Below are 27,144 nucleotides of genomic sequence, written 5' to 3'. Positions count from 1 at the left end.
AGATGAATAATGAATTGACAAGACACAAAACAATAGAATTGTTGAACTTGTTCAACATAAAAAAACATTAATATCTGACCTGTGTCCGCGGCCGGTGCCAGGTTTGCAGAGAGCTGGTACAGGCCAGAGGTAACGGTACCGATTTGGCTCGTAAGGTACTACATAGGCAAATAAAAATTAGAATATTGTGGAAACGTTTTTCTCCACGTAATTAAACCTACCTACATGCATTACAGAAAAAAATAACTTTACCATTATGCTTTTTTGTGACGTACCTGTAGTGTGCGGTTTGAAAGAGAAGTGCCACTATATGGTTACATAATGCCTTCCCAGCAGCACATGAGCAAGAAGTGCTCTCCAGTTCCACAGGAACCTTTTCTGAATGAAGTGTGATCTGTTAATAGGAAAAAAACAATGAGCGTTGTTGCTGTAACACGTTACATTTACACTTCTACAAACAGCAAAGGAAAATAAAAACAGTTCAATCTCAAGTGGATGCATGCCAGTGTCCACAGAAAGAGAGAGAGAGAAAGAAAGAGAGATTTTCTGCCTTTAGATGGACAGGACACATGCAGAGAGACATGCAGTAAAAAAAAGGACTCACAATGCACTGTCAGGCTACTTTAGAGCCTAGGGTGCCCGGACCACTAAGCCAACATGGTCAAATGTATTTTGATCAAACAGAGTCTTTCTCAGTCTTTCATTTGTCCACAAAAAAACAATCTTTTGTTTTTAAAGATATGTCAGTCTGACACTGTAACATAGGTTTTTGGAGTTTCACTACAGAAATCACTGACAGACTGAGAAACACACTGAAGTATATGCAACTTAGTGGGAACTGTACACTGTAGTCATCTGCAACCGCAGGAAAACCATCGGACTGCAACTGCAGGATGAACCGCATTACAACTATTCATTTTGATAAACCTGAAGGTAGTGAGCCTCATCATTTTTCCTCATTGAACGGTGACTTCGTCCTCTCACCGTCACAGCATGAGCAACTACGTTAGACACTGTGTTTCATTGTTTGGGAAGAAGTGTGCAAGATAAACCATGCATATTAATGAATTATTATATTTCATGATACAGAATGAGATTATGTACTTCTCAAAGTGGTTTGGTTGTCCCCAAAATAATGAATATAGCATTCAAATCTGCTATAAACCTCATCTCAGTGCGGTGAGCTTGTAGATCTGCTCTTTAAAAAAGAATAATTCAACTCTTACAATAGTGAACAATTTTTAATTATGACAAAAGTTTACACAAATATTTTCCCTCTGCAGGGTCTCTGGCACAAAACCTATTCAGATAGGGGTCCACACACATTTATGTGGCTAATACGTTACGTTACGTATCAAAAGAATATGTTGTGCTGATGTTTTACTAACAAAGACAAAAGCACTTTACCTTCATAATCAAACAGATACTGTTCAATGAAGAACTTGTACCCCTTTTCCCGTTTGGAAGATGGTGTGTCTGAAAACTGAGCAGCAAGCCTTTCAACATCATTGAACCGCATTTTTGGCAGGTGGGCAAGAGATTTTGTGAATTCCATACCCTGAAATTAGCAAAATAATTAATAATGATACACATGGAAATGGTTTAAATTAAGAGCTTTGATCAAGTCAGTAATTTAGTGTAATGATGGATATCCACTGAGGATTGATGTCTATCAAATAATTGATATATAAAATAAATACAATTGTATTTTCGTGAAACATCATAGCCTACTTGTCTATCTATATGAAACAGATTATGTGCCCATTGAATCATATTTCAAAGGGATTCACCTCTGTTAAAAATGTAAGGCTAATTTGTATACAGAGTTCGATACACACTGAATGGATGATAGTGTGTCATAGTGTGAGATTGATTTAATACTGTATTAAGCAGAAATGTAAACAGCACGATCGAGGTGCAGTCACATAAAATGATAACACAAAAAGTCCTGAGGGCTAAATAAACACCAATGATTAGTTTGCATCATGTGGGGTTACAATTAAATTCAACAGTTAAAGGATTTCTAGTTATAAAACAAAACGGACTCCCTGCCGTTTATTTAAAAAAAGAAATCAACCCAAATGAGCATAAATTAACTGATAAACACAGGCTAACAGCAGCCGCAACAGCATTAGCATTGATACTTACAAGTTACAAGCACATCCAAACAAGACATTTAAGGCAATTCCAAAATGGTAAAGTATAAAAGACGGATACCATTATCAAGACAAAAAGATGGTCAAACTGAAAACAGTATTAATGTTAACTTTACCTTTCGGAATGAAACGATATTGGCCTCTTAAAGTCTGTAAAATTGCATGTATCTCTATGGGCGAAATTTGCCGCTCCCCTGTAAACTCAAACCCGGACGTGAACCGGAAGTTGTCGAACGTCATCGTGAATAGGGTGTATTTAAACTATCTTTTTCTCCTTGATGTCCAGTAGTGGCTCACAGGGTCGTGATGGTTGGTTGCCGTGGCTGACACGCAGTGTTGCCATTTCAGTGAGTTCCTGTTTCCTGTTTGGATGGCTCTGGCATCTCCCTACAATAAGCAGACACTTCCTCTCCTAGCAGGGACACTTCCTGTCCGGCTCGACGCTGCTGCCAGCTGCCATTCAAACAAACAGTTACCATAACGTTTGAAAGCTAGTTTTAGAATACAAATGTACAAACCTACACTATTTCATTTATGGCAGGTCAACTGTATCTGAAGTGAATGGAACACTTTAACGTGACTTCTGTTGAGGGTACAGTGGAGAATTACAGTAGGCTCTGTCCATTGTACAGTGTGCGCGTGCAGCGCGTGAGAGAGAGAGAAAGAGAGAGAGAGAGAGAGAGAGAGAGACTGTTACAGTACAATCATCAGAGGAAATGACGTCACTTATTCATTCTGTTTCTCGGGAAAACATTGGGTCTGACTGTCTTGTTAGAACCATCCAGCAACTAAACAGCACATTTCTGTTTCATATTTTCAGTATATATCAAAATTGATCCAACAATCTCACAACTAATTAAGTCTGTCTCACAACTGAAATTCCAGGAGGACTGGAGTTCTCTGCTTGGATGTGCATCCTTATAAATGCTCCAGTATGGATCCTACAAACAACTAACTCACTCAAAAAAGGTTCTTTATGGTAGCAACACAAACTGTTTTTAGAATTATTTTATAGATAAATGCATGATGATATGCCTATGCCTACCTGTCTGATTGTCTGCGGGTCTTTCTGTAACATATTTAGGCCCAACTTTGCGTCACATTCGTGCCGCTGCACCAACCAAAGAACAGAACTCTATACACTGACACGATACAAGACAGGAACGCCCAAAAACGTCACAGCCGGTTATTTAACAAGACAGGAACGCCCAAAAACATCACATCCGGTGTTTTACCCCGGGCAGAATTTTCTATGGCTGCCAATGCAACTTTTTCCAATCCTTAATCACATAGCCTACGGCAAACACCTATGCCGATAATATCTAACTTGCGGAGGTAACGTGCCTTGTCCGCGGGCAACAGATCTTTCAACGTATGGCATTGCAAATACGTTAGATAATCGCTACTCTGCGCAATATTGTTTTGAAAATGCCGCAAATTGCATTGCAGTGAACGAGAGCAAATCACAAATCACAAATCTTACCCCGGGGGGTGGGCGGAGCCGCGGAGTCGCAGCTGACGCCCCTCCCTCCGCTCTGATGACGCGTTGTTATGTCAATGTATTCCTTTCCAGGAATGAAGTATCTGACTGAAACAGTTTGTGATGACATAAGGGATTCCCCATATCTCCATTTAGTCGATTGGTCATATTAGTAGTGGGTACTGCGTTGGTTGCTCTGACAAGTACAATGGCAATGAGTACTCTGAAGTACAGTACGAGTCGGAGTGCTGCCCCACGGTCACTGGAAAGGTACTGATGGCTGGGGTTTAGATTTCATGTCAATAATAATTCTCCCATAAATGTTACTAAATGAGAAGTAGCTTGCAGAGTTAGTTCAGTCAGACATACTCGAGGGGGTTCATGCCGTGCTCAAAGGCGCATACTATACTCAAGGGGTTAACATGCTGCATTATTATGTGGGTGCACAAGTGTGTGCAAGTCCCTCACGTCATTCGCCGATGCGGCAGTCAGCTGACCAATTGGGCGGGCTACTTAAGCTCACCAGTCTGCATGGTCTTCCTGCCTTCCTCTGCATATGGTTCCTGGTTGTATGTGATGTTTTTTCCCAGCACCACCCCAGCACCACCGGTGGGCTCTGCTATTTATGTTCCCCATGGGGGGTTATTGTATTATCTATCTCCCTGCTCTTAATGTTTAATGTTGGTGCTTAATCGTGCCTAGCATGGAGAAAATCCAGCAGAGCCGAACGCCAAGTCAAATATCATATACACACTCATTACTCATTCTGTAATAAATATTGGTAAATCTATTCGTGAGTTGTCTGACTGAAATGATAAAGCTGCCTATCTGTACCAACAGTGGGATACTATTTGAAGTTTCACTACTCAGTGTTGTTCGTCTCCGTAAAGCCCTAACCACACCTCAAGGCGGTTTTAGCGTTGTCCCTGCAGTGTGATGTCGTGTTGCACGTTGACCCACGTCGTCCCCAGTGGTTCAACGCATGGAATTCAGTGGCCCAAACCACACCAGAGGGTCGAGACGGTTTTAGCGTTAACTCCTTGCAACTGTTTGGACCCAAGGAGTTGCATGGTGGTGACCCTTTAGTGTGGTTAGGCTTAAGACAGTTTCAGCACACATACTGTAGACTGTAGTGTAGACTTTCTGAACAACTATACTGTATGCCACAGTGCATGGAATTCTCTTTCATTGACATTATTTGAGAAGGATCTTCTGTTGAGCTGATCTGTTGATTGTATTTCTATTTCTACAAATATTTCTGGGTTATTAATATTCCCTTCTAAACTAACAGACACGTGACCAAAACCTCCAGTAAGTTGAAAGTGATATAACATTCCCATGTATCGCTCTGTGATCATCATTAATTGGTTTAACTGGGTGCATTTGTATTAGGATGGGCATGGCATGGATGCACCGGATGGGCAGAGTTTGCCTTCCTGGCCGGCAGGGGTCCGACATGCCTGCTCTGAATCAGCAGTGAGAGGCAGCCTTCTCATCAAAACAAAAAGCCACATGACAGAGGACCAATCTTGGATATACACATAATCGTGATGACTGTGAGGGTGCTATACATTCTATACGTTTTGATGTAGAGATCCCTCCCTGTGTAGGCCAGATGTTGCAAAGCTGTCATTACGGACCAAAGAAAACAACTAACAATCGAAGAAAAAAAAAAGAAGAAAAAAAAGCACCTGCAACAACTTTATCATTGTTTTTATGTTTATTCTTTTTAAACACTTCAGAATTTCTCCTATAATTCCCAGTTAGTCCGTGTCATTGCTGACAGTTTGTCTTGGGGAGTGTGTAGAAAATCCCCAGGCGCTTCTCAGCTGACAGTGAGGAGTTTCTCCTGGAGGACATAACACATGCGGAGGAACACGCACGTTCTCTGACCAACCTGTGGGTCCTGAGTCGCTAATGCAGCAACAGAGATCACTCTCCCTGCCTCACTTATTACCTGATTGCACTATATCCATGTTATGCCAGACACTGAAAAACACGTTTTGTTCAATGATAGTGGATAGAGAAAGAGGATTTTTGTCCAACCTAGTAGCAACCAATGGGCGCGGTAGAGGGGCGGACCACGGGTGGGACTTGACAAAGAAAGAGTGAATTGAGTTCACAGTCTCCACAGTGTTGGGAAGGAACTTTACCTCTGCCACACCCGGATGCTAACTTAAAAAATGCTTATCATTTTAATGGGTTGAACCAACTCTTTGTGTTGATTGATCTAACATGGTACCATACTGAAAACCTTACTAAAAAGTAATTTGTAAAGCAATGTTGAGCTTGAGAAAACATGCCGCAGCGCCTGACTAAGAACTCCAATCTAAAGAGCTGTTTCATTAAAAGAAATCTAGAATCCGGGGGTACTTCCAACCTATAATGTAACGCAGGGTACACATCCAGTGATGTTGCGACAACAGTCAGTGATGCTGCTCGGATTGGCCTAGGAGGGGAAGCAGATGGAGCAGCATTCCAGACAGACCTCCAAGCAGTCCGAGGAGCCACAGCAGTCCTCCATTATCCCACAGTCCAACACTGCCTGGCACGCCTCCTCGGTGCAGGCCATGCCTCCGACAGCTTCAGCGCAGCAGCAGCAGCAGCCAGCTGCGTCGCAGCAGCAGCATACCATCCCGCTCCCTCCACAGGCCAGACAGTCCCCCAGGACAGAACACATGGACAGGACCTCACAGAACAGACAGGCCAGGACACAGTGGGCACAGCAGTCTGAGACAGAGACAGTATAGAATAATGTCATATTCAGTATAGACCAGTGGTTCCCAAGCTGTGGGTCGGGACCCACAGGGTCCCCAAACGATTTATCTTAATGTGCAACATTGTTTTCTCACTCTACAGCAAGGCCCTGTTTACATCTGCACATTTCTAAAGTTACAATTGAATTATTGCTTCTAAGTCCTTTTTAATACCAAATTGGCCAAACAAAATTAAAAAAACGTTTGCGAGCTTTTAGTTTGCCTATATTGTTGATTGGCTAGTGTGGGTGTTACCCTCGTACTGGGAAGTTGTTATCACTCAGTGTGTGTGTGTGTGTGTGTGTGTGTGTGTGTGTGTGTGTGTGTGTGTGTGTGTGTGTGTGTGTGTGTGTGTGTGTGCGCGCGCGTGCGTGCGTGTGTGTGTGTGTGTGTGTGTGTGTGTGGCACATAAGAGAGAGACAGACAGGTGGTGAGGGGAGATAAGCCTGCTGTTGAAGCAGATGATAAAAGGGGAGATCAGTGAATTTTAAATAACCAACCCTAAAATAATAAAAAGTAGCTAAAATATTTTGATCCCCTCTCTGTTTGCTTGCTCCCTCTGTGTTTTTCCAGCGCTGCTTCCCTCTGCAGGAATTGGGTGGAGGAGTGTGAGGAGACAGGTTTAATGGACAGGTTTGTCCAAAAGTAAACAGCTAGTTACTGTAGCAGCTAATTTCAGGCACTGCTGGACCAAACCACTCAGCATGAAACTTTGGATACCCAGTAGGCCAAGGCAGAACCTCTGTGGTAGGGAATGTATTCAGTCATATAAGACATAACATAAAACAATAAGTATTATGTTCATTGTTGAGAAATGCTCCTCATGCTATGTAGGCTACTATATGTGACACATAGTCTACATAGATTGATATTGTTGCTTTGTACTGTACATCTGCACACTTTGCACATTTGGATGAAGATTAATTTTAGCACGCAGAACCCACACACAGAAACGCTGCTAATTGTGATACTGTTACTGTGCCTGTCTAAGACAAGTCTATAGGTATTAACGTAGTGAGGGTGTGGATGTATGTACTGTTCAAGCAAATCTATTGGCCTAAACTTAAACCACCTCGTTAGCTTGGAGATTTATTCTGTTTATCCTTTTTTCTTTTTTACTTTTGCACGAAAAGATCAGTTATGTCATGAGAGGATCTGGTTCCACATTTGATTCCAATGGAATCCCTTCCTAGGGCGGGATTTTCGATTCAAATAATTGTCCATTTCCGTACTCAATTTATTGCGTAACATAGCACACGAGTTATATACCTTTGAGTAAAGATCAATGTGGAAGGAGGTAAGAAGGTGGTGAACTTTAAAGAGTTTTTTTAAAACCGACCAAAGCGTTTGAGCCTGCATGGGCCAGTTGACCCTGATGAAGGCCCATGCAGGCCCAAACGCGTACATTCTAATGAAATAAAGGATTTTTCTACTTCAACTGCACAGAGCTGCCTTGGATCCTCTTTCAAATTTGCCACCTTATTACCTCCTTCCGCATTGATCTTTACTCAAAGGTATAGAACTTTTAAAGAACTCGTGTGCTGTATTATTGGAACCATTACTTAACGGGTACATTGCTTAATTGCATATGTGAAAAACTGAACATAAACCTTAAACTATATGATGCGACTCACCGTCCACTTCCTTGATGTGGTGGGCGGAGTCTGTCTTCAAGGATGCGTGGCTTTTGGCTCCAGAAGACAGTCGCTTCTGATTGTCTCTGGGACGGTGAAGGTTATGGTGAGGGAGGTGTCTGTGACAGGGGGTTGGCTGGAGGGGAGGCGAGGAGGTGACGGAGCCGTCAGGACGTACAGAGGGAGACAGAGGTAGAGGATGGAGAGGAAGAGGGATGGAGGGAGACGGAGGAGTGCAGACAGCTGGAGGTAAAACTCTGTCTTCACTGATAGAGTCTAACGGAGAGATACACGGACATACAAGTAGAGAGAGAAAGAGAGAGACATTGCTTTTCTTACAATGATGGTTTTAAAGATTAACTGACAGTTTTCAGTCTATTAACTGACAGTTTTCAGTCAACTGACAGTTTACAGTCTATTATAGTTAGCTAGCTGATTTCAATCTCAGGTCTAATGGGTTAATGTTTCTTCTATTCAGCTAAATTGATGGTTACCCTTGTTCTTGCTGGGCCGTGATAATGGTGTGCAGTCGGGGAGGAGCCGTGAGATATCATCATCGGGGAAAGTGTTGTCCATTAAACCTTCGTCGCCGCTGTCCCCTTTCTCCAGCCTATCAGAGTAAGGAGGGCTTATTTCCTCTATTTGGGATCGTAGAAACCAGAGAACAAATTAAATAACCCCTTTTATACATACATTGTATACATAAATTGAACCTCAAAGTGATATATATTGAGAATACACAATATAAAACAATATAATATTGCATGTTCTATTCTATCCTACTATAATAAAGTGCTGTTTGTGTGCTATGCACTGTTTAGGTTCATCATTTGCGGCTTCCGTTCCAGTGAATGCTGAAAATAAGACTTTATCCCAAAAAGAGTGTTCAGGATTGAACCTAGCGTTTTCTCAGATAGGAATCCTTCACACATTGACTAAACAGTGGAGTGTTTAACCACTTAAACACCAGCATCTGGTTTGTGGGAAATGCTTTGCAGAAAATAGCAGATCGACAAGCTCGTTTGCTTGTTGATCGCTATTTTCAGATAAAGCTTTACCCACAATACACTAGTATAGAGCCCTGAGGGACTTCGCTCAACTATTTGACATTCTCACCTGTGTGATTTGGCAGCATCCCATTGGCCATTGGTTGATTGGTGACGCATTCTGATTCATCCAGTAATTTATAAGCCCCACCTTCGCTAACATTAATGCTGCCCTGTGATGTAATTTCCATTTAGCCAAATCCTGTCTTTCTCCCTCACCTGTCAGTCAACTTGGACACTGCAGAGAGGGAAGAGAACACAGTGTACAGAGCACGTGTGTTAGACCACATGAATATGCTATAGTTTTTTAGACAATCATTTTTATGTAAGCAAAGGGTGTTCCTATATCTGGAAACAAAGCTCTGTTGTTTAAGATGTTAATTCAAACTTTTAGGCTAACTCACCTGTCTGTCTGTCTGTCTGTCTGTCTGTCTGTCTGTCTGTCTGTCTGTCTGTCTGTCTGTCTGTCTGTCTGTCTGTCCTGTAACATGAACAGAAGGGTAATTCTTACTTGATTAAACAATAAAAAATATTATAACAAATAGGCTATTAGTAGTGAGAAAATCTTTGGAAATAACTTATTGTAGGCTATAGTCTGTCATTATTGTTTTGATGAATTATATAAGGACCCCCACAATGGAAAAGTATTTATTGGGTTTATAATTCCTCTAGCTGCTATATGAATCTGCTATCTCACCTTGCATTGAATTATACTTCCATGTGCTATTTTTCTGCAAACTGCTAGATAATAGTATTCAATCAATCAATCAATCAATCAATCAATCAATCAATCAATCAATCAATCAATCAATAAAGTGGATTAAATCCACGACATGGGACCTTAAAAAAAGTTTCGAACTAAAAGTTCCCAAAATAAAAACGATATAGGAAAGTCTCGATATTTAGCCTTTCTTAAAATAAAATAAAAATAAAGGCTTACCTCGTCTAACGCTTCCCGTCTTTCTATTTATTTATGTCTGGTGACTCTGGTCTGTTCAACTTTTCACGTAGATCCTCGCATGTCATCATAGCATAACTGTCCTGCCATTACACCACGTTGTGCGCGCGGCAGTGTGTGCGTGCGTGCGTGTGTACGTGTGTGTGTGTGTGTGTGTGTGTGTGTGTGTGTGTGTGTGTGTGTGTGTGTGTGTGTGTGTGTGTGTGTGTGTGTGTGTGTGTGTGTGTGTGTGTGTGTGTGTGTGTGTGTGTGTGTATGTGTGTGTGTGTGTGTGTGTGGGTGTGTCACTGTGTGTGTGTGTGCGTGTGTGTGTGTGTGTGTGTGTGTGTGTGTGTGTGGAGGGGGGCTCGGGTCTGCGTCATCAACAATGACCACGACCTCCGTTTCCTCTAGTCCACGCCACGGGCAAAATTCCCCATCTCTCTGTTGGACAATATGTCCCAATCTCTATTAGGCCTATATTTATTTTTGATCGCACAAGAAAAACAGCAGTGAAAGGAAAACTGTCATTTGTTTATTTGTGTGTTTGTTTGTGTGTTTGTTTGTTTGTTTGTTTATTTGTTTATTTTCTTCACCGTAGGCTATGCTTCAGAGGGAAACATGAAAAAAACGTGCTAATATAATATTCACATTCACAACCATGATATGGTTACCATAACATGCACGGTCGGCTATACAGATTTACCACGGTAGGGGGCGGTGTAACACCGGCTAACACTGGAGCGTAGAAGAAGATAGTGAGCGGAACCATACGAATCCTGATAAAAAAAGAAGAAAGAAATCACTGAAATCACAACAAATGTCAAATGTGGAATTAACGCAGAATACATGATTCTCATATTTCTTCAAATTGGAGCGTCCATTCTCTCGCAGCTCTTTTAAATCTACGTCCTTGGCTTCTGATGGTAAGTAGAATAGACTGACGCTCTGCATCCCTTATTTTCTGCATCTGCAGACTGACGCATCCTCTCCTCCTGAACCTGATCACAATCCCCTTCAACCAGAACATTATAAAAGCGGATTTTTCTCACGTAAACGAATGGAATAGAATTGTTTAAACATTAGTTCATTCACGGTATGCCAGGCCTATCTATGCATCTGTTTCTCTGATTTATTTTCTGTATGTTGAGTTGATTGATACCCTAATATTTGAAGAGGAAAAAGCTTTGCTGGCATGTCGTCTGCCTGGCTTTTCTCCCTCTCCCTCCCATTTTTCTTTTGTTTATATTAATATATGACTTTTCTTTGTGTCTTCTCTCTCTGTCTGTCTCTCTTCTCTTGTGTCTGTGACTCTGTGTGACAGGACGAGGAGGCGAGCGGGGCAGAGCCAACTCCTCTGGAGAATGAAGCAGGAGGAGGGGGAGGAGGAGGAGGAGGAGGAGGTGGAGGAGGTGGAGGAGGAGGAGGAGGAGGAGGAGGTGGAGGAGGAGGAGAGGACGACCTAGAGAGAGGAGCAGGAGCTGGAGGAGGAGAACATAAAGATAAACCAGAACAAGCAGAAGAGTTGTCCACGAAGAAGACCAGCCATTCACCTGTCTACTGTGTCTGCAGGAAACCAGATATCAACTGCTTCATGATGTAAAAACACAGATCTCTATCAGTTTATTGTCACTCGGTCTCTGTCTCCAGTCATGTCCCTGTCTCTCTCATACAGCCTACTGATGGTCTTCTCTCTCTCTCTCTCTCTCTCTCTCTCTCTCTCTCTCTCTCTCTCTCTCTCTCTCTCTCTCTCTCTCCCTCTAGTGGCTGTGATTCTTGTAATGAATGGTTTCATGGAGAATGTATTGGAATCTCTGAGAGAACAGCAAAGTCCATCAGGGTCTGGTACTGTCACTCCTGTAGAGGTACATTTTACGTAATAATATCTTACGAAATAATATACCATTCTCCTGCTTACACATTATGTCATGTGTACGAGTGAATAGGAGACGGGGATCAACATCACGTGATTCCCTTGTTTGACCCAGCAAAAACCTGGACGTGTCTACTAAAAAAAATTACACCCGTGTGAAGTGAGTGTTGCAACTCCGTGCAGGGGGTCCCCAGGGGGTTCCCGGAACTTCCAGGCCCACAGGAAGGAGCCCAGGGTTCCGGCGAGCCGCCCTGCGTCCCAAACGGTCGAGAAATGACAGCGGGGTGTCGAAGTATGGTGATAGTAGTAGTAGTAGAGAATCAAACTGTTAAACTGCTATAGTAATTATAACCATCGCTGTTACTGATATATAACTCATATAAAAGCTAAAACAATTTGGTATGGTAGTTTCTTTCTATGCAAAACTGGGATATCTTTTATATAAAATAAAAACACGTAAGAAGTTGCTTAGATTCCTCACACAGTTTTATGCATGAGGCCCCAGAATAGTGTTTATTGATGGAAAGGGTGGGGGCTGCTGATACTGTTGAGAACACCTTGCTCAAGGCATAGCTTAGGATAGCCTGTATTAGTTTAAATCTCTCTTATAATATATTAACCATATTTAATGGAAAGTTTGAAATGTATTTTAGCCAATTATATTTTTTACTCCCTTTTTTCTCTCCCTAATTTAGTAATTATACCAATTGATTCCTCCCTACACACATTTCTGTGTTGTCACTGTTGTTGTAACCTACTGTCTCGCCTGCCAGTGAGGAGCCTCCACCAGGAGGATGTAGGTCTGGGACTGGGTCTCACTCCTCCCGCCTAACACTCCCCACTGATAGGTGCCGCCACAGCCTTTAGGAGTACTTCATTGCAATGACAATTATCACCCTCTCCACCCGGCTTCCCTTCCCCGAACATGGGCCAATTGTGTTTGTGTAGACCCCCGACAAAGCCGGTTGCACCACTGTGGATTCGAAACCACAACCATAGTGGTGGTGGCCTGGTGGGTAGGGACTTTACCACTGCACCAGGCGAGCACCTTGAAGTGTATTTCAAAGTTGCGTGATGTATTTCAGATAAAGATGGCTCCCTGGAGGTTAAGTTCCGTACCAAGAAACCCAAGGAGAAGGAGGGAGAGCTTGAGAATGAGGAGAAGGCGGGGCTAGATGATGACGCCATCGCTCACCCCAAGACAGAAAGAAGACGAGGATCACAGGTTGCTCACTAACCACTTACACCCTAGGCCTATATGGCCACAATGTGACGCGTTGAGAAAGATCTGCTATTTATTTTCTGCAAAGGTATGGATGCTGGGGTTTACAGTAAGTGGCTAATTGACTAATTAACGTATTAACTAAATTACTACGCTCTTTAGCTCGATCTGTAATAAGTTATCTATCAGGTTTTGCTTTCGCCTTTATTTTATATTTTTTATAGGGGGACAGACAGTAGCCTGACAGGAAATGGGGGAGAGAGATGGGGGAGTGACATGCAGTAAAGGCCGTCGAGATCGGGAGTTGAACCCGTGGCACACTGTCAGGCTCGGGCTGATCTGCTATTGAAAAATAGCAGATCTACAAGCTCATAGCGCGCCACCAAGTGGCGCTCTACGAGCTTGTAGGTCTGCTATTTTTGAAAAATTGTGGCGCAAATTTGGAAACATATAGGTAGAAACATAGGTATTTCAGAAAACTGTCATGATTTAGAAGAATTTTTTTTAAATTCGACATCAGGCCTAAATGGGTTAAGCGAAGAAGAAGAGTGAAGTAATAATGATAAATAGTCATGTGATAATAAAAGATATCACTATTATTCAACATATCAAGATATATTGGTCCCGAATGGGGTTTTGTGTCGCAACAAATTTGCTGCTGTTTTTTCACCCTTGCTACTATGACTGGCACCTGCGGCTTACTATGTTTGGATGTATGTTTCCTTATTCATTTCAGAATGTTTTGATTCAAATCAGCACAAAATGATACTTATAATAACCAATCTTAATATTATTGTTGTAGATAAAGCGTTCTGCCAGGATGTGTGGGGAGTGCGAGGCATGTCTGAGGACAGAGGACTGCGCTCAGTGTGATTTCTGTAAAGATATGAAGAAGTTTGGAGGTCCCAACAAGATCCGACAGAAATGTCGACTCCGGCAATGTGAAGTCAGAGCTAGGGTCAGTTCAACATCATCGACACACACTGTAAACCACTTTTATATTATATCCAGTATCAGTGCTACCTTCACTAGTAGAGACGCTGTGAACTAGTGTGAAGTTAGATCCAGAGTACAACCTCTACCAGAAAGCACTGTTCATTTCACCTCGTCTAAATCTCTCTATAGAAAATGAATAAAATCCAGTCGAGTAAGACAGTCGAGTAAGACACGTTTCGGCGCGCAGGCCTTCGTCACTGCCGCGGAGCACTATCATTATTAAACAAAGACTCTTACTCGACTGAGAGGATTTTATTCATTTTCTATATGTTCTCTTTGAATCTGCACCCAGCACACGCCTCAAACTTTATAAGACTGTCTGAGTAGAGCGGGCCTTTTCCCTTGAAGTGAATTAACCTATACTCATTATAACATTTTTGGTGCCATCATTTAGTTTCAGCTGCAAATATATTTGATGGCGGTACATTTCTGTCTGAACTTGATCCAAAATACCATGCAGTGTCCGTAAAAAGAAAAGACATATTTAAGAAAAGAAACATTGATTTAGTCACTGATGTTATTTTTTTTGTTCCATCATGTTGAAATTTTGTTAATTTAGTTACCATAGTTTCAGGTTTTTTTTTTAAATCATCATCATCATTTGCTTGAAAAAGGGGTGTTTGACAAATATTGGCAAAAACAAATTATATCATGGAGAAGGGGGAAAAAAGTTATTCAAGTATGGATGTGTGTGTGTGTGTGTGTGTGTGTGTGTGTGTGTGTGTGTGTGTGTGTGTGTGTGTGCCTGCCTGCGTGCGTGCGTGCGTGCGTGTTAGCACATGCGTGACCGTGTGCGTGACCGTCACCGTGCGCGTGTGAGTAGAAGATGTTGCGTGTCAAGGACGAGGAGTTTGTTGGGGCCGGTGGCAGGGGGCGGGGCAGCCAGAGGAGAGGGGCGGGCCATCTGTCAGAGGACGACGACGACGATGCGTTCAGCGACAGTGAAATAGAACTCTACCAGCAGTACCAGGCAGCAGGCTACAAGGACATGGTAATGGTAATACTTCCTCTTCAGTGTCTGACTCTAACACAAATGAAACACATATTCGCACACTGTGGGGCTTTCACTGATATATGAAAAACTATACTAGAATATTTACACTTTTTGGATGATTGTTTGATTTGTCGAGGTGGGAGTTTGGTGGGTTTTGAAGTTGGAAAAAAGTTAAAAGGTAAAAATGTATTTGTTAGCATTATTTAGCATAACTTTGTGTCTGTGAATGCTTGACACAAGGGTCCCTTATAGCTCTGATAGTCCGTCTGTCTGTCTCTGCAGGTTTGGCACAGCGAGGATGATGATGCTGGGAGGAAGAAGGCCGTCAAGGTCAAACACGTTAAGAGACGAGAAAGGAAATCTGATAAGAAGGTACACATACACGTCACACATACAAACACACACACACACCACTGATCACACTGACTTCAGTGCGATCAGAATGTCCTAAATGTAAACCTCTCCTTTCTTCTTCAGAAGTCTCTGTCTGTCACAAAGGAGGAAGTGAAAGTTCGCCGCCACAAACAGAAGCAGCGCCACAGGGAGCGAGTTCGCCACAGCGAGCGAGGAGGAGAAGCAGGCGTAGGAGGGAAGGAGGTCGGAGGAGGAGGAGGAGGAGGAGGAGTAGGAGCCGTGAGACAGTGTCTCGGTCCGGGTTGCGTCGTGGTTGCTAGAAACAACTCCAAGTACTGTTCTGACGACTGTGGCATGAAGCTAGCTGCCAAGTTAGTATCCTCTGCTACTCTGAACTGTTACTACTTCTGTTCCTCTTTTTCTGCTGCTCTTAAAGGGGATGTTTCACTTTCAAACATGTTTGGGGTCATTTTAACGTCTACTTTTGTGAGCACCCCAGAGTCCGTTTTCAAGTTGCTTGATTCAGTATTTAGATATTATTTTTTATTTTATTTTATCCTATACAAACACCATCTTAACCATGATAGATTCATTGAAAACACCCGTCCTTGGCCAGGGCCGTGGCTCAGCGGTCCAGGCACCTTGGCTGGTAGTCCAGTCTGGCAGTGTGCCGCGGGTTCGACTCCCGATCCCGACGGCCTTTACTGCATGTCACCCCCCCCATCTCTCTCCCCAGTTCCTGTCAGCCTACTGTCTGTCCCTCCTCTATAAAAAATATAAAATAAAGGCGAAAGCCATAAAAAAAACGTAAAACTAAAAGAAAACACCTGTCTTTGGTGCTGGTGACTGATATTGTCCTTATAATACGTGAGGGAGACATATTCTTTTTTATCTTTTGGGGAAAATGTTAATTCTTTTATTGTTATAATAAATTAAGACTAAGTAATTGCAACCGTAGGTCGCAGATTACTATGAAAACCTGCAAAACCTGTCAGTCCGTCCCTCTCGCCACCATAGTCCCACCACGCCACCATATATGGCCGCCAGTCCGTCACGACTTGTGATACGCGGCCGTCTCCATATACCGGTATGAAGATCACGGCACTGATCTCATCAAACCCTGGATAGCCATACATGGAGAAGACTGGATCATCACCTAGATCTGCATATATGGAGCTGACCTGTTCTGACATTCCATATGTTGATCATCTCCCACCCGTCCTTCCTCTTCGATGTCCCTCTTTTGACTGATATCTGTCCAATTCAAACTCTAGACGGGCCCGCTCCAAAGTTACCCTTTAGGGCGAGGTCGCTTCTCGACCCTCAGGCGTCTCACTGGTGGTAATAATGTAATAATGCTATTATTGTCGTTGTTATTCCAGTCGAATCTATGAGATATTGCCACAGAGGATCCAGCAATGGCAGCAGAGTCCATGCGTTGCTGAGGAGACTGGGAGGAGACAGCTGGAGCGTATCCGTAGAGAACAACACAACGCCAGGATACGACTCACAAACATGGAGAAGAAATTCCATGAACTGGAGGGAATCATTGCCAAGGCCAAACAACAACAAGTACAACAGGATGAGGAGGCAAGGAGAGAGAGAGAGAGAGAGAGAGAGTCTTGATAATGCATGTAAAATATTTTTGTTATCCATCGCCATCTGCTCTTCATTGTTAACAAATGGTTGTACGGCTGTATAACTCAGTTAATAATGTATAAAAAAACATCAATAACTAACTGGCTAAGTCGAGTATGACACAAATACTGTAGGCACATGATTTCTTAGAGGGCAGATTGTATTCACCCATGAACAGATTATATTCATCATGGGTACCTCATTTAAATTTAAGATGAGGAGGCATCATCCTCATGGTCACATACAGTAAGACAGTAAGACTAACAATTTGGTCATGTTCAGCATTGATATGCTTGGTGTCCTGGGGAAGAATGACAGAGAACTTTCCTCTGCATCCATGGGAGCAGGTGTGTACAGGGGAAAGTTTCAAGATCATCTGTTAGAACTTAGAGTCTATCAAATATCATTAGATTTTACCTAAAAATATCAGTGCATACACCCAGGAACTGAATCTTGGTCACAGGTGGACCTTTCAACAGCCCAACACACAGGTCATAGAAAATACAGAAATGGTTCTGAATACAAAATGACAAAATAAGGTTCTGCCATGGCCATTGCCGTTTACAGAACCCAGTCCAATAGAAAACATCTGCGTCCGCTGAAAGATGTTCTGACGTGACCTCTGATGTCTCCCTTTATTATCTGACTCGTTCTGCTTTGTTCTTCCTCCTTCTCCACCCCTCAGGTGAACGAGGGAGAAGATGACACAGACCTTCAGATATTCTGTGTTTCCTGTAGTCACCCCGTCAACCCCAAGGTGGCGCTGCGACACATGGAACGATGCTACGCTAAGGTTAGTAAGTGTTATTTTATACACTGACACAAATGCAAGGCATTTTCATTATAACTGACGTACAATGTCGTCCTTAAATGTATAAAATAGAAAGCATTACAATTGTGTAATACATTTCGAAGGATTTGCTTAACTCTAAAGTTGAAATCTCATGTAAAATAAAATACGAATCTGTTATGTCTTCAGCGTTGTGCTCATCCTGACTGTTTGTTGTTTTCAGTATGAGAGTCAAACATCGTTTGGTTCCATGTACCCAACACGCATAGAAGGGTAAGCCAAGAGAACAGACTCAAATATACATTCTGTACATGGCTGCTTAACTTCAATGTAGGACCCTGCTTTTCTTTCCTTTTTTTAAATAACATTTTTTATTGAATTTTTATGTTGGACCCTGCTTTTCTAATAAAATCTGCTTCTCAAGTTCTCCCTTCATCTGTCATTCTGTCCCTTGTTGTCTCTCTGTCTCCCTGCAGTGCGACCAGACTGTTCTGTGATGTTTATAACCCCCAGAGTAAAACGTATTGTAAGAGACTACAGGTTCTCTGTCCGGAACATTCCAGAGACCCCAAGGTAAGCCATCTCAGAATTACTTTTGCTCAGAACTCAAATGTTAAGACGAGTTGAATCCAATTATGCACTGATTGCCATGGACGATAAGACGAGTTTCTTTTTTTTAATCCATATTTAGAAAATTCCATATTTTGAAAATTCCTCTAATCTGGTGTACAAGTGACAAGTGACATGCACATTACATGCATAATATAATTACATTTTCTTTCTTTTTTTATAATGGGCGAATTGGCAACCAAAGCCTAAACTGGTGACCACCAGGTGGCACTGAAAGAGGCCCCTTATGATGCAGCGTCTCATTTTAGAGGGGGTCCCTTACACAGGGAAAACATTACATACAGTACAGTGCAGTTACACAAATAGACAGTGCACAATAGACAGTACAGACATGTACAGGTACAGTTAGCTTGCTCATCCTCTCCCACCCACTCCCCCTCCCCCATCCCCCCAACTCTCTCTGGACAAGCATATTGAGAGTACAGTAAGTACAGTGACTTGAAACAGGGGTCAGAAGTAAACAGCAGTACAGTGTTAGTGGCATGAACAGGTTGTTTTGAGGTCAGGAGAGGTCACAGATCTGAGAGAAAGAGGAAGAGGAAGGAGCTTTGTAATGGAATGACCTGCGTCCGGGTTCAGGGAATATTCTTCTGGGAATAGCAAAGTAGGGATGTTGAGTATTTCTAAGTGGCTATGGGGATGTGTATATAGTACCAGTGACGAGTCCTTACCTGAAGAGTTTCAGTTATGGAGGGCAGTTGAGGTGCACACATTTAAAGAGGAATTGGTACCAGTGAAGTTGTCTTCTTGGCTGCAGCCAGTCAAGTGAACTGTATAAGGAACAGTGGTGTGTTCTGTATGGGCACCTCAGTACGAATCTGCATAGTGAGTTATGTAATACATTACGAGGTTTGAGAATGGTTTCTGTGGTGTTCTGATAGTAGTCTACAATGGGAAGTATAGTACTTGGTTTATTATTCTTTTCCTTACTTCAAATGAGAAGCAGTTGACGGAGGGGTATAATGAGCACAGGTGTCGCAGGTGTTTGCACTACTGCGTGAGTGGCCGAATAGCATGCTGCAGGACTTATTTTTGTTCAATAAAAGCATATTGTTTTGAAGCCATTTTTGGACCAGATTGATCCCGACTGTAAGAGGTGTTTCCACTAGTAGAGACACAGCCAGGATGAGAGGAAGACATGGTAGAATAGGCTAAGATAGAAGAAGCGTATTATACATGTGAATTAGTGAACAGTGAACACAAGTAAAATAAAAAAGCTTATTGCACAGCATTTGCTGATACAAGGTGCTGACAACAAGGTGATCAGTGACCATACAGTACTAGTGACCGCACATTCAGGTCTAAAATGCTTTTAGTCTAGACTCTAGTGTGAAATGACAGGAGCAACGTGTTAATGTTCTGACTGAAACTTAAGCATGTTCATTAGTTGATAGGACGCTGATAAACACGTCAATTTGTTTGCTCATATAAATGTACCGTCTCTGTTTGACCAGAGGATGTGAGCTGAGTTGAGAGCAGAGAGAGCCACTACTAGACCCTCAGGAGGCTGCCCTTACACTCAACACACACTCCTCCCAAAAAGGAAAACAAGGAGCTGCATTGTTGTGTCGTTGCAGGGGCTGTTTGTAGTCCACTGATGCGATGATCACACTGTCCATCACGGACAGTTGATTTACCCTGAACTCTTTGACCTCCTCCCTCTGGCTCTGCTGACAACTCCAGAAATCCATTAAATCAATTTTGCTTTCGTCTCTGTAACTGCATAGCCAGCTCTTCAGCAGATGACAACGGTGTATTTGCTGAGAGTTTAATAAATTGTGTGACACAGCTGTAGGCTGAGAATCAATAATCAAGAAACATGTGTATGCTGCCTATACACAGACTGCTGTGATCTTCACAGAGCTCTGCTCATCTGGTGTTAATATCTTTCATGAAGTGGAAGTGTAAAAGAAAAATCTGTTTGTGCACTCTCCACTGCCACTCTCCACAAGAGCTGCCGAAATTCCGCGGTGCTTTGCCGCGCAACCGGAAAATAATTGGCGTATTTTGTTCTAATTTCACTGTAATTTGGGGTAACCAGCCCCCCCAAAAGAGAAAGGCAGGCAGGCAGACAGACTAGTCGCTGAATGCAGGCTGCCATGCACAGCGACATTGGCAGGGGTTTCCACAACACAAGCGTCACTGTCTGCAGTGCAGACAGCAGAGCAGAAGCTCTCAATGTTTTAACTATAATGTTAAATGTACAATAACTAAACATAAATCTCACTTGAATTGGATTGCAACTTGGAATTGGGTGCGCGGCGCGTGCGCATGTGCGTGTGCGCGTGAGCGTGTGCGTGTGTGTGTTAGGTGCAATCTACTTGTGTTTATCTATGGCAGCCTGGGACAAGTACATAGGTTGGTTGTAAGAGGCTTCTAACAACTTGGGATGCCAAAAAAGCAGCTAAACGGCTTGCACAATTCTGTGCAATCTCTTTTACGTATCGGTAGCCGCCAAATATGACGAAGAATGATTGTGCGTGTGTGTGTGTGTGTGTGTGTGTGTGTGTGTGTGTGTGTGTGTGTGTGTGTGTGTGTGCGTGTGTGCGTGCGTGCGTGCGTGCGTGCGTGCGTGCGTGCGTGCGTGCGTGCGTGCGTGCGTGCGTGCGTCTGTCTGCAGGTTCCAGTAGACGAGGTGTGTGGCTGTCCGTTAGTGAAAGATGTGTTTGAGGCGACTGGAGATTATTGCCGTGTGTCGAAGAGGAAATGTAACAAACATTACTGCTGGGAAAAACTCAGACGAGCTGAAGTCGACCTTGAGAGAGTCAGAGTGGTATGACAACAATACAACAAAACATGAATTAATATACAATGAAACTTTATTAAAGATGGTGTGCCGTGTTTTATTTTTTATTTTTTCTTCAGTTTTTCATGTGTTTATGAGGTGACAGTACTTCATTAGACCCCTTGGAGTGGTTGTTATGTGCAATGTTGTCTTCCCTTTGTATTTAGGGTTTCTTCCTGAAGGCTGAAACCTTGACAGTCAATGAAAAAAACTGTGATATAGTGACATCACAACATCATCCCCTCAAACTCACACAAATCGGTACACTTCATCTCTAGGTTTGTGTGATCAAGAAGTTTGATGTTTCAGATCCCATTCCAAGTGGCTATGACCAAAGTCTTGCAGGCCCTGGGTTGGCAACCCATCCTAGCAGAGACCTGTGCTTTGAGCAGCACACTTTTCTATAGTTTATAACAATCTGGGAAGTTGGGAACCAATCGGCAGTCTATCTTGATTATAGAATGACTAGCAAACGTTTAATAATGAATACGTTAAATATGTATGTTGACAACTTGTGTCTGATGAGGTTCTGCCTGCAGCCTCTCACTCTCTCACTCTCTCTTTCTCTCTCTTGCAGTGGTATAAGCTGGATGAGTTGTTTGAACAGGAAAGGAACCTGAGAACAGCCATGACTAACCGAGCTGGTCTGCTGGCTTTAATGTTACATCAAACTATACAACATGACCCTGTTACTACTGACCTGAGATCCGCTAAAGACAGATAGAAAGACAGACAGATATACTGATGTTTTTTCTCAGTATTGCATTTCTGTGTCCTCACTCCTCTTTTCTCCAGCCACGGTACAGACAGTTCTGCCATCTTGAAGGACTTTTCAGTTTGTAATTGACTTGTTGAGGAGATGAGGAAGAGAGGAGGCTCCCCGTGGAGCTTGGAGTGAGGTCACATCAAGTGGATCCTTTGTGGAAGTATTTTGTCAGAACAAGTGATGTGTGGATTCTGCAACTGACCATCTACTCAGGCTATGGGATCTAAACTCTACGCTCTCCAGAAGATACCGTTAAAACAATCACAGCATTTGCAGGATACAAAAGGATTAATCTTGTATTTTAATCATGATGTAACCTCAAATCATGTGTATTTACTTTAGTTGAATGATAATGGACAGAACTAAGGGTAATTGTGCTTTACACGATTTACAGAGAGACACCAGAACTGATGAACTATCACTGTTAGCAGACAAATCTGTAGAATGAACGCGTCCCACTTCATTACATTGGAAGAGAGACACTGACTTTTGCTGTATATCTCTGAGAAACAGTGGCCGAAGCAGCTGAACCAGTTCATTCATTCAGCTGTTTTATTAGTTTATTGTAAATTTCACATCCTATATGGTAGAATATAGGTTTGTTGTACTTCAACACGGTTCATGTCTTAATTTTTTATGAATAAAACGTACTCCCCCTCTGTAAATAGCACACGAATGAATGAACAAATGAATGAATAATAACAATATCCCACTTCTTTGTGGTATTGTTTGGTATATGTAAATATTGTAAATATTTCCCACATTTGTCTATAGGTTTATTCATGTGTTGTTCCAATGGTATGACAGTGTTATTGTCTCCACCAGGCCGAAGGCATGTGGGGAGAGTATGTTTTGCACTCCGTCCGTCCGCGTGTCCGTCCGTCCGTGTGTCCGTGAACAGCTAATCTCGGCCACCGTTAACCCGGTCGATGCCATATTTTGCACACACACTCCCTGGATGCCAACGATGAACCTCTGCCCCAAACTTTCCAGAACAGCCTGTTATAGCGCCACCAGGAGGCCGCTTTGTTCAAAACAAGTTTTTGCACAGTACACCTACAGATTTGGTCCAAACATCACCAAAATTGGTACACAGTCTCTCTAGAGCCATTCAACGAAACGGGTCTTTCAGATTTATCAGACTCCATCCTGATTGGTTAAGATTGGCTTCCAAAGTTCACAGGAGTGCTCAGTTTCAAACAAAATGCTGCAAATCATGAACACATTGCGTGATTTCCTTGAAATTGTGCACCCACATTCCCACTAGGCCGAGGACGAAATGCCACATGAACAATTTCAACTCAGCCTCAAGGTGGCGCTATAACTGGCCGAAAAGTGTTTTCACCTCTAACTGCACGGATCTGTGGATAACCTGGTGGAGACCTGTGCCCAGAAGGGCACTTTTTCTAGTTTTATTTATATAATTATATGGTTATTTTTTTATCTTGATGGAGGATTATTTTTTGTATAATATTCTTGTACCCTGGAATATTGTTTTGTGGTAGTTGTAATTGAACATGGTGCTGTACTTTTACTATTTATTAAAATCTAATATTTATCTCCATGGCTGCTGTAGTCTGTTACTTGCATGGGAGAGCTGGCTTGTTAAGGGGCCAAGCCTGAAGGGACTTTGGTCTGTTTTTGTCTGCTTCTTCTTCTTCTTCCACCAAAAAAAGCAGTTCTGGCTTAACCATGCAGTCTGTTTTTTCGTGAAACTTGGCAATAAGGTACAGGGCTATCAGCTATGCCAAACAGTGATGACGTGAAGCCCACAACGCTATAGCACTCAATTAAAAAATGCAAACTTTGAACAGGCATAGCTCATGAACCGTTTAGCCGCCAGCAAAAACTTGAATACACACATAAGGGCCGATTCATACTCCTATTTTACAGCTGTTTCGGCGCTGTAGTGCCGAAATGATTTTGGCTCGTCAGAAATTTTCAGTAGCACCGAAGAGCCGACTTTAGGAGGGTACCCGCCCCCCAGAACCTCAAATGACGTCAAATTGTAGGCTCTACAGAGCCGAACCGACTTTTATTCGGCTCTAAAATAGGCCCTAAGTGTCTCCTCACGAGGAACAAATGTGTAATGGCGACCTTTGAGATCACCCACCATTTTTTATGATAAGAAACCAGTTAAATCTATCTCCTCTCAGGATATTTGATCAAAATGCTCGTAGGATATCACTCAACAGCCCTACGTGCCACCTGTTTTGAATTTGCACATAATGCAGGAGGCAGCATTGCTTTACTGAAAACAAGCGCTTCCAAACGCCAACACAAAAAATCACCTGCAAGGAATTTCTTGACAGGAGAGCTCTCATATCTAATGTATTTTTTATGAAACAATCACTTTGCAGATAGAAAGGATAATTTAAACAGCTCAGCTGCAATGTTGGTGAGTTTAACATGCATGGTTTAATACAATCAGATAGGACTTTTCTGTTTGGATGTATGGGCTGTCAATGGGAAATTGGTTACCAAATTTATCAACGTCAGCCTGCAATCTCCTATGGTACCAACATCAATACAGTATGGAAATGTGGACAAAATTGTATCCAACGATAACAAAATATTCTTTAGTCTTGGCCTCTTGGGTCTGAGAGGATACATGTCATCAAATGGTATGTGGTCCATGGCTCAAATGCAGAATACATAATGGGCCTTTATAGGAAAAGGGTTGAAAACCACTGCTCTAGTCTAAAGTTATAGGGCAGGGGTGCCCACACTTTTTTGACTTGCTACTTTTTTTTTTTTTTGCGGCTTACGCCTTTTATTGATTTTTGAAGGGACAGACAGTAGGCTGAGTGGAAACGGGAGAGAGATGGGGGGATGACATGCAGTAGGGGCCGTGTCGGGTCCGGGAGTCGAACCCGCGGCACACTGCGACTGGATTACCAGTCCGGTGCCCAGACCGTTACGCTACGGCCTGGGCCTGTCTTGCTACTTTCAAAGTGATCCGCTCAACAAGATCTACCCGCCAAAAATAGCAGTGGGCGTGGTTTTCTGGTTCCACAGAAAAATAATCCATTCATTTTTCCCATAGAGATTTACAAAAATATTTATATCAATTATGTTAAGCCTAGAATCAAGCCATCCAGGATCCTGGTGATTCATGACCGTAAAACCTACATTTTCATTTTTTTTCACAGAATCAAAAGGTTTTTATGGTCATGATTCACCTGGATGGCTTGATTCTATGCTTAAAATAATTAATATGTTTTTGTAAATCTATATGGGATAAATGAATGGCCGATTTTTCAGTGAAACCAGAAAACTATGCCCACTGGCATGCTCTGCTATGCCCTATATTAGTCAATTTCAACAACAGCATTTGCCAGTTTGTCTCAGTCAGTCTGTCTTGTAGACTGGCAGGCAGCCCAGATCTGTGCTCCTAATTAGGACAGTTCTGTCCAGATCGGAGTCAAATTATTTTATACTCAGTCTCTGAACAATTAAGGCTGAATCCTCCCATAAGTTTAAAATCAGGCAATCAAGGCCTGCCAAAATACATTTTAGTCGACTAAATCAACTGTAGATTTAGTCAACTAATATCTTAGGATATTTAGTCGACTGAAAGTAGGCTACTGTAGACTCAAGGTAAAACATTTCAGATGACTAAAATATGACTAAAACTTTTAACAGAACACTGATCCAAGTGACTGTTGGTTTATGGTAAATTTACCACAAGGGAGGAAAGCCTGGTATTCATTCAACACAAGCCAGTGTTATTTTAATTTTTTTAAAGGAAAAATAAAATAAAATGTTAAATTTAACAGACTATTTCTACAATAGGGCATTGATACTTTTACTCAAAATGTTAAACATTTGAGTGGTTCTTAAATCACCGGGAAATTGGTCTCCAAAATTATGTTTCACTGTATTTGGATCCCCAGTCTTAATTAATAAACTACAAAAGGTAACATGGGCCATCATCACCGTGTCTTTGATTGATGATTCCTTCCTTCGGCCTGATATTATCATACTATAATTAACCGAATGTCTGAGTGTGTGTCCGTGTGTCTGTGTGTCTGTGTGTCAGAAACAGTGCCGTAACTCCTTACTGCCTGCACCAATCACTCCCACTTTTCACACAGGCATTGACCATATGAATATGGAGGGCGTAACAAAGCCCTTTTTTTGATTTCACACATTAATGATTATTAATTAATTTATTAGTCAATTACAAACGCACCCGGGCGCAGTACCCTTCACGGCCACAAATATCTCACAACGGGTAAGAACTAGTAATAAGAATTCTGCAATTTCTTTGTAACATCTGATTCCCACTTAGGCCTATACAATTTATAGTGACTTTGTTCAAAGTGCTTTGCATGCAATGTGCATTACTTTCACCCATTCACACACCAGTGTGGAGGCAACCATGGAAGGCACCAACCTGCTCATCTGAAACAGTTAGATAAATGTCTTGCCCAAGGACACATTCGACATGAAACCCAGGGGGATTGAACCAGGAATCTTCACATTCCCAAGAGGCCATTTATCTCCTGAGAAACTGCCACATCCAATATGTTATATGTATTGTACAGGTGTAGGCCTATACATATGGGAGTATATATATATATATATATATACACGCACGCACGCACGCACGCACGCACGCACGCACGCACGCACGCACACACACACACACACACACACACACACACACACACACACACACACACACACAGTATTTTATTTTATTTTTTGGCTCTTTAATATTGCAGTAACAAGACCACTTATCAGCTTCAGTTTCATAATGTTCCAGCTCCAATGTTGTCTGCTGCATGTCTGTTATGATGCTGCTACTGTATAGGCTAACATTAGGCCTACTGTAAAAAAACATATGGGGAAGCAGCAACTCCCATGGGGGTCTGCTGCCACTCAAAAGACATCTCTGTCTGTTTGCCTGCTGCTGCCTTTGATTGAGTTACTTTTCTTTTTTCTTTTTCCTTCTCCTCTGTATCTGCTATCTTTAACTTTTTCTGTTTTATGCATCATGCGTCACTAATTGTGTTTTCTTTGCTTGATGTACGATGCTCTGTAGGCCTATAGGCTAAAGCACATTGAATTGCCTTGTTAAT

At 42.3% G+C, this 27,144-nt stretch overlaps 2 protein-coding genes across 3 annotated transcripts; one reads left to right on the top strand and one right to left on the bottom strand.

Moving 5' to 3' along the window:
* Nucleotides 1-5,337: 5,337 nt before the first annotated feature.
* On the bottom strand, nt 5,338-10,240 carry LOC310861432 (myoD family inhibitor domain-containing protein). Of its 2 annotated transcripts, XM_083768864.1 has the most exons (5): nt 10,013-10,240; nt 9,143-9,310; nt 8,521-8,636; nt 8,027-8,302; nt 5,338-6,366 (listed from the first exon to the last, which is right to left on the bottom strand). In XM_083768864.1, exons 2-5 carry the CDS (start codon nt 9,190-9,192, stop codon nt 6,086-6,088), a joined length of 723 nt encoding a protein of 240 aa, XP_083624990.1. In that variant the 5' UTR covers nt 9,193-9,310; nt 10,013-10,240; the 3' UTR covers nt 5,338-6,085. The 2 variants fall into 2 exon arrangements, with proteins under 2 accessions (XP_083624990.1, XP_083624989.1); XM_083768863.1 differs by lacking the exon at nt 10,013-10,240 and having other exon boundaries at nt 8,521-8,664; nt 9,143-9,283.
* Nucleotides 10,241-10,397: 157 nt separating this feature from the next.
* Nucleotides 10,398-22,735, top strand: cxxc1a (CXXC finger protein 1a; the record flags this gene model as incomplete). The annotated part of the gene is made up of 15 exons (XM_083769652.1): nt 10,398-10,435; nt 10,986-11,061; nt 11,334-11,608; nt 11,774-11,874; nt 12,968-13,107; nt 13,907-14,062; nt 14,924-15,091; nt 15,377-15,466; nt 15,572-15,819; nt 16,831-17,038; nt 17,772-17,879; nt 18,100-18,149; nt 18,353-18,449; nt 21,127-21,279; nt 21,869-22,735. 15 exons carry the CDS (start codon nt 10,398-10,400, stop codon nt 22,013-22,015), a joined length of 2,055 nt encoding a protein of 684 aa, XP_083625778.1. The 3' UTR covers nt 22,016-22,735.
* Nucleotides 22,736-27,144: the final 4,409 nt, after the last annotated feature.

This window comes from Protomyctophum parallelum (assembly GCF_964188405.1).
Source record: "Protomyctophum parallelum genome assembly, chromosome: 7".
Lineage (NCBI taxonomy): Eukaryota > Metazoa > Chordata > Actinopteri > Myctophiformes > Myctophidae > Protomyctophum > Protomyctophum parallelum.
This window is presented reverse-complemented; position numbering and strand designations above follow the sequence as displayed.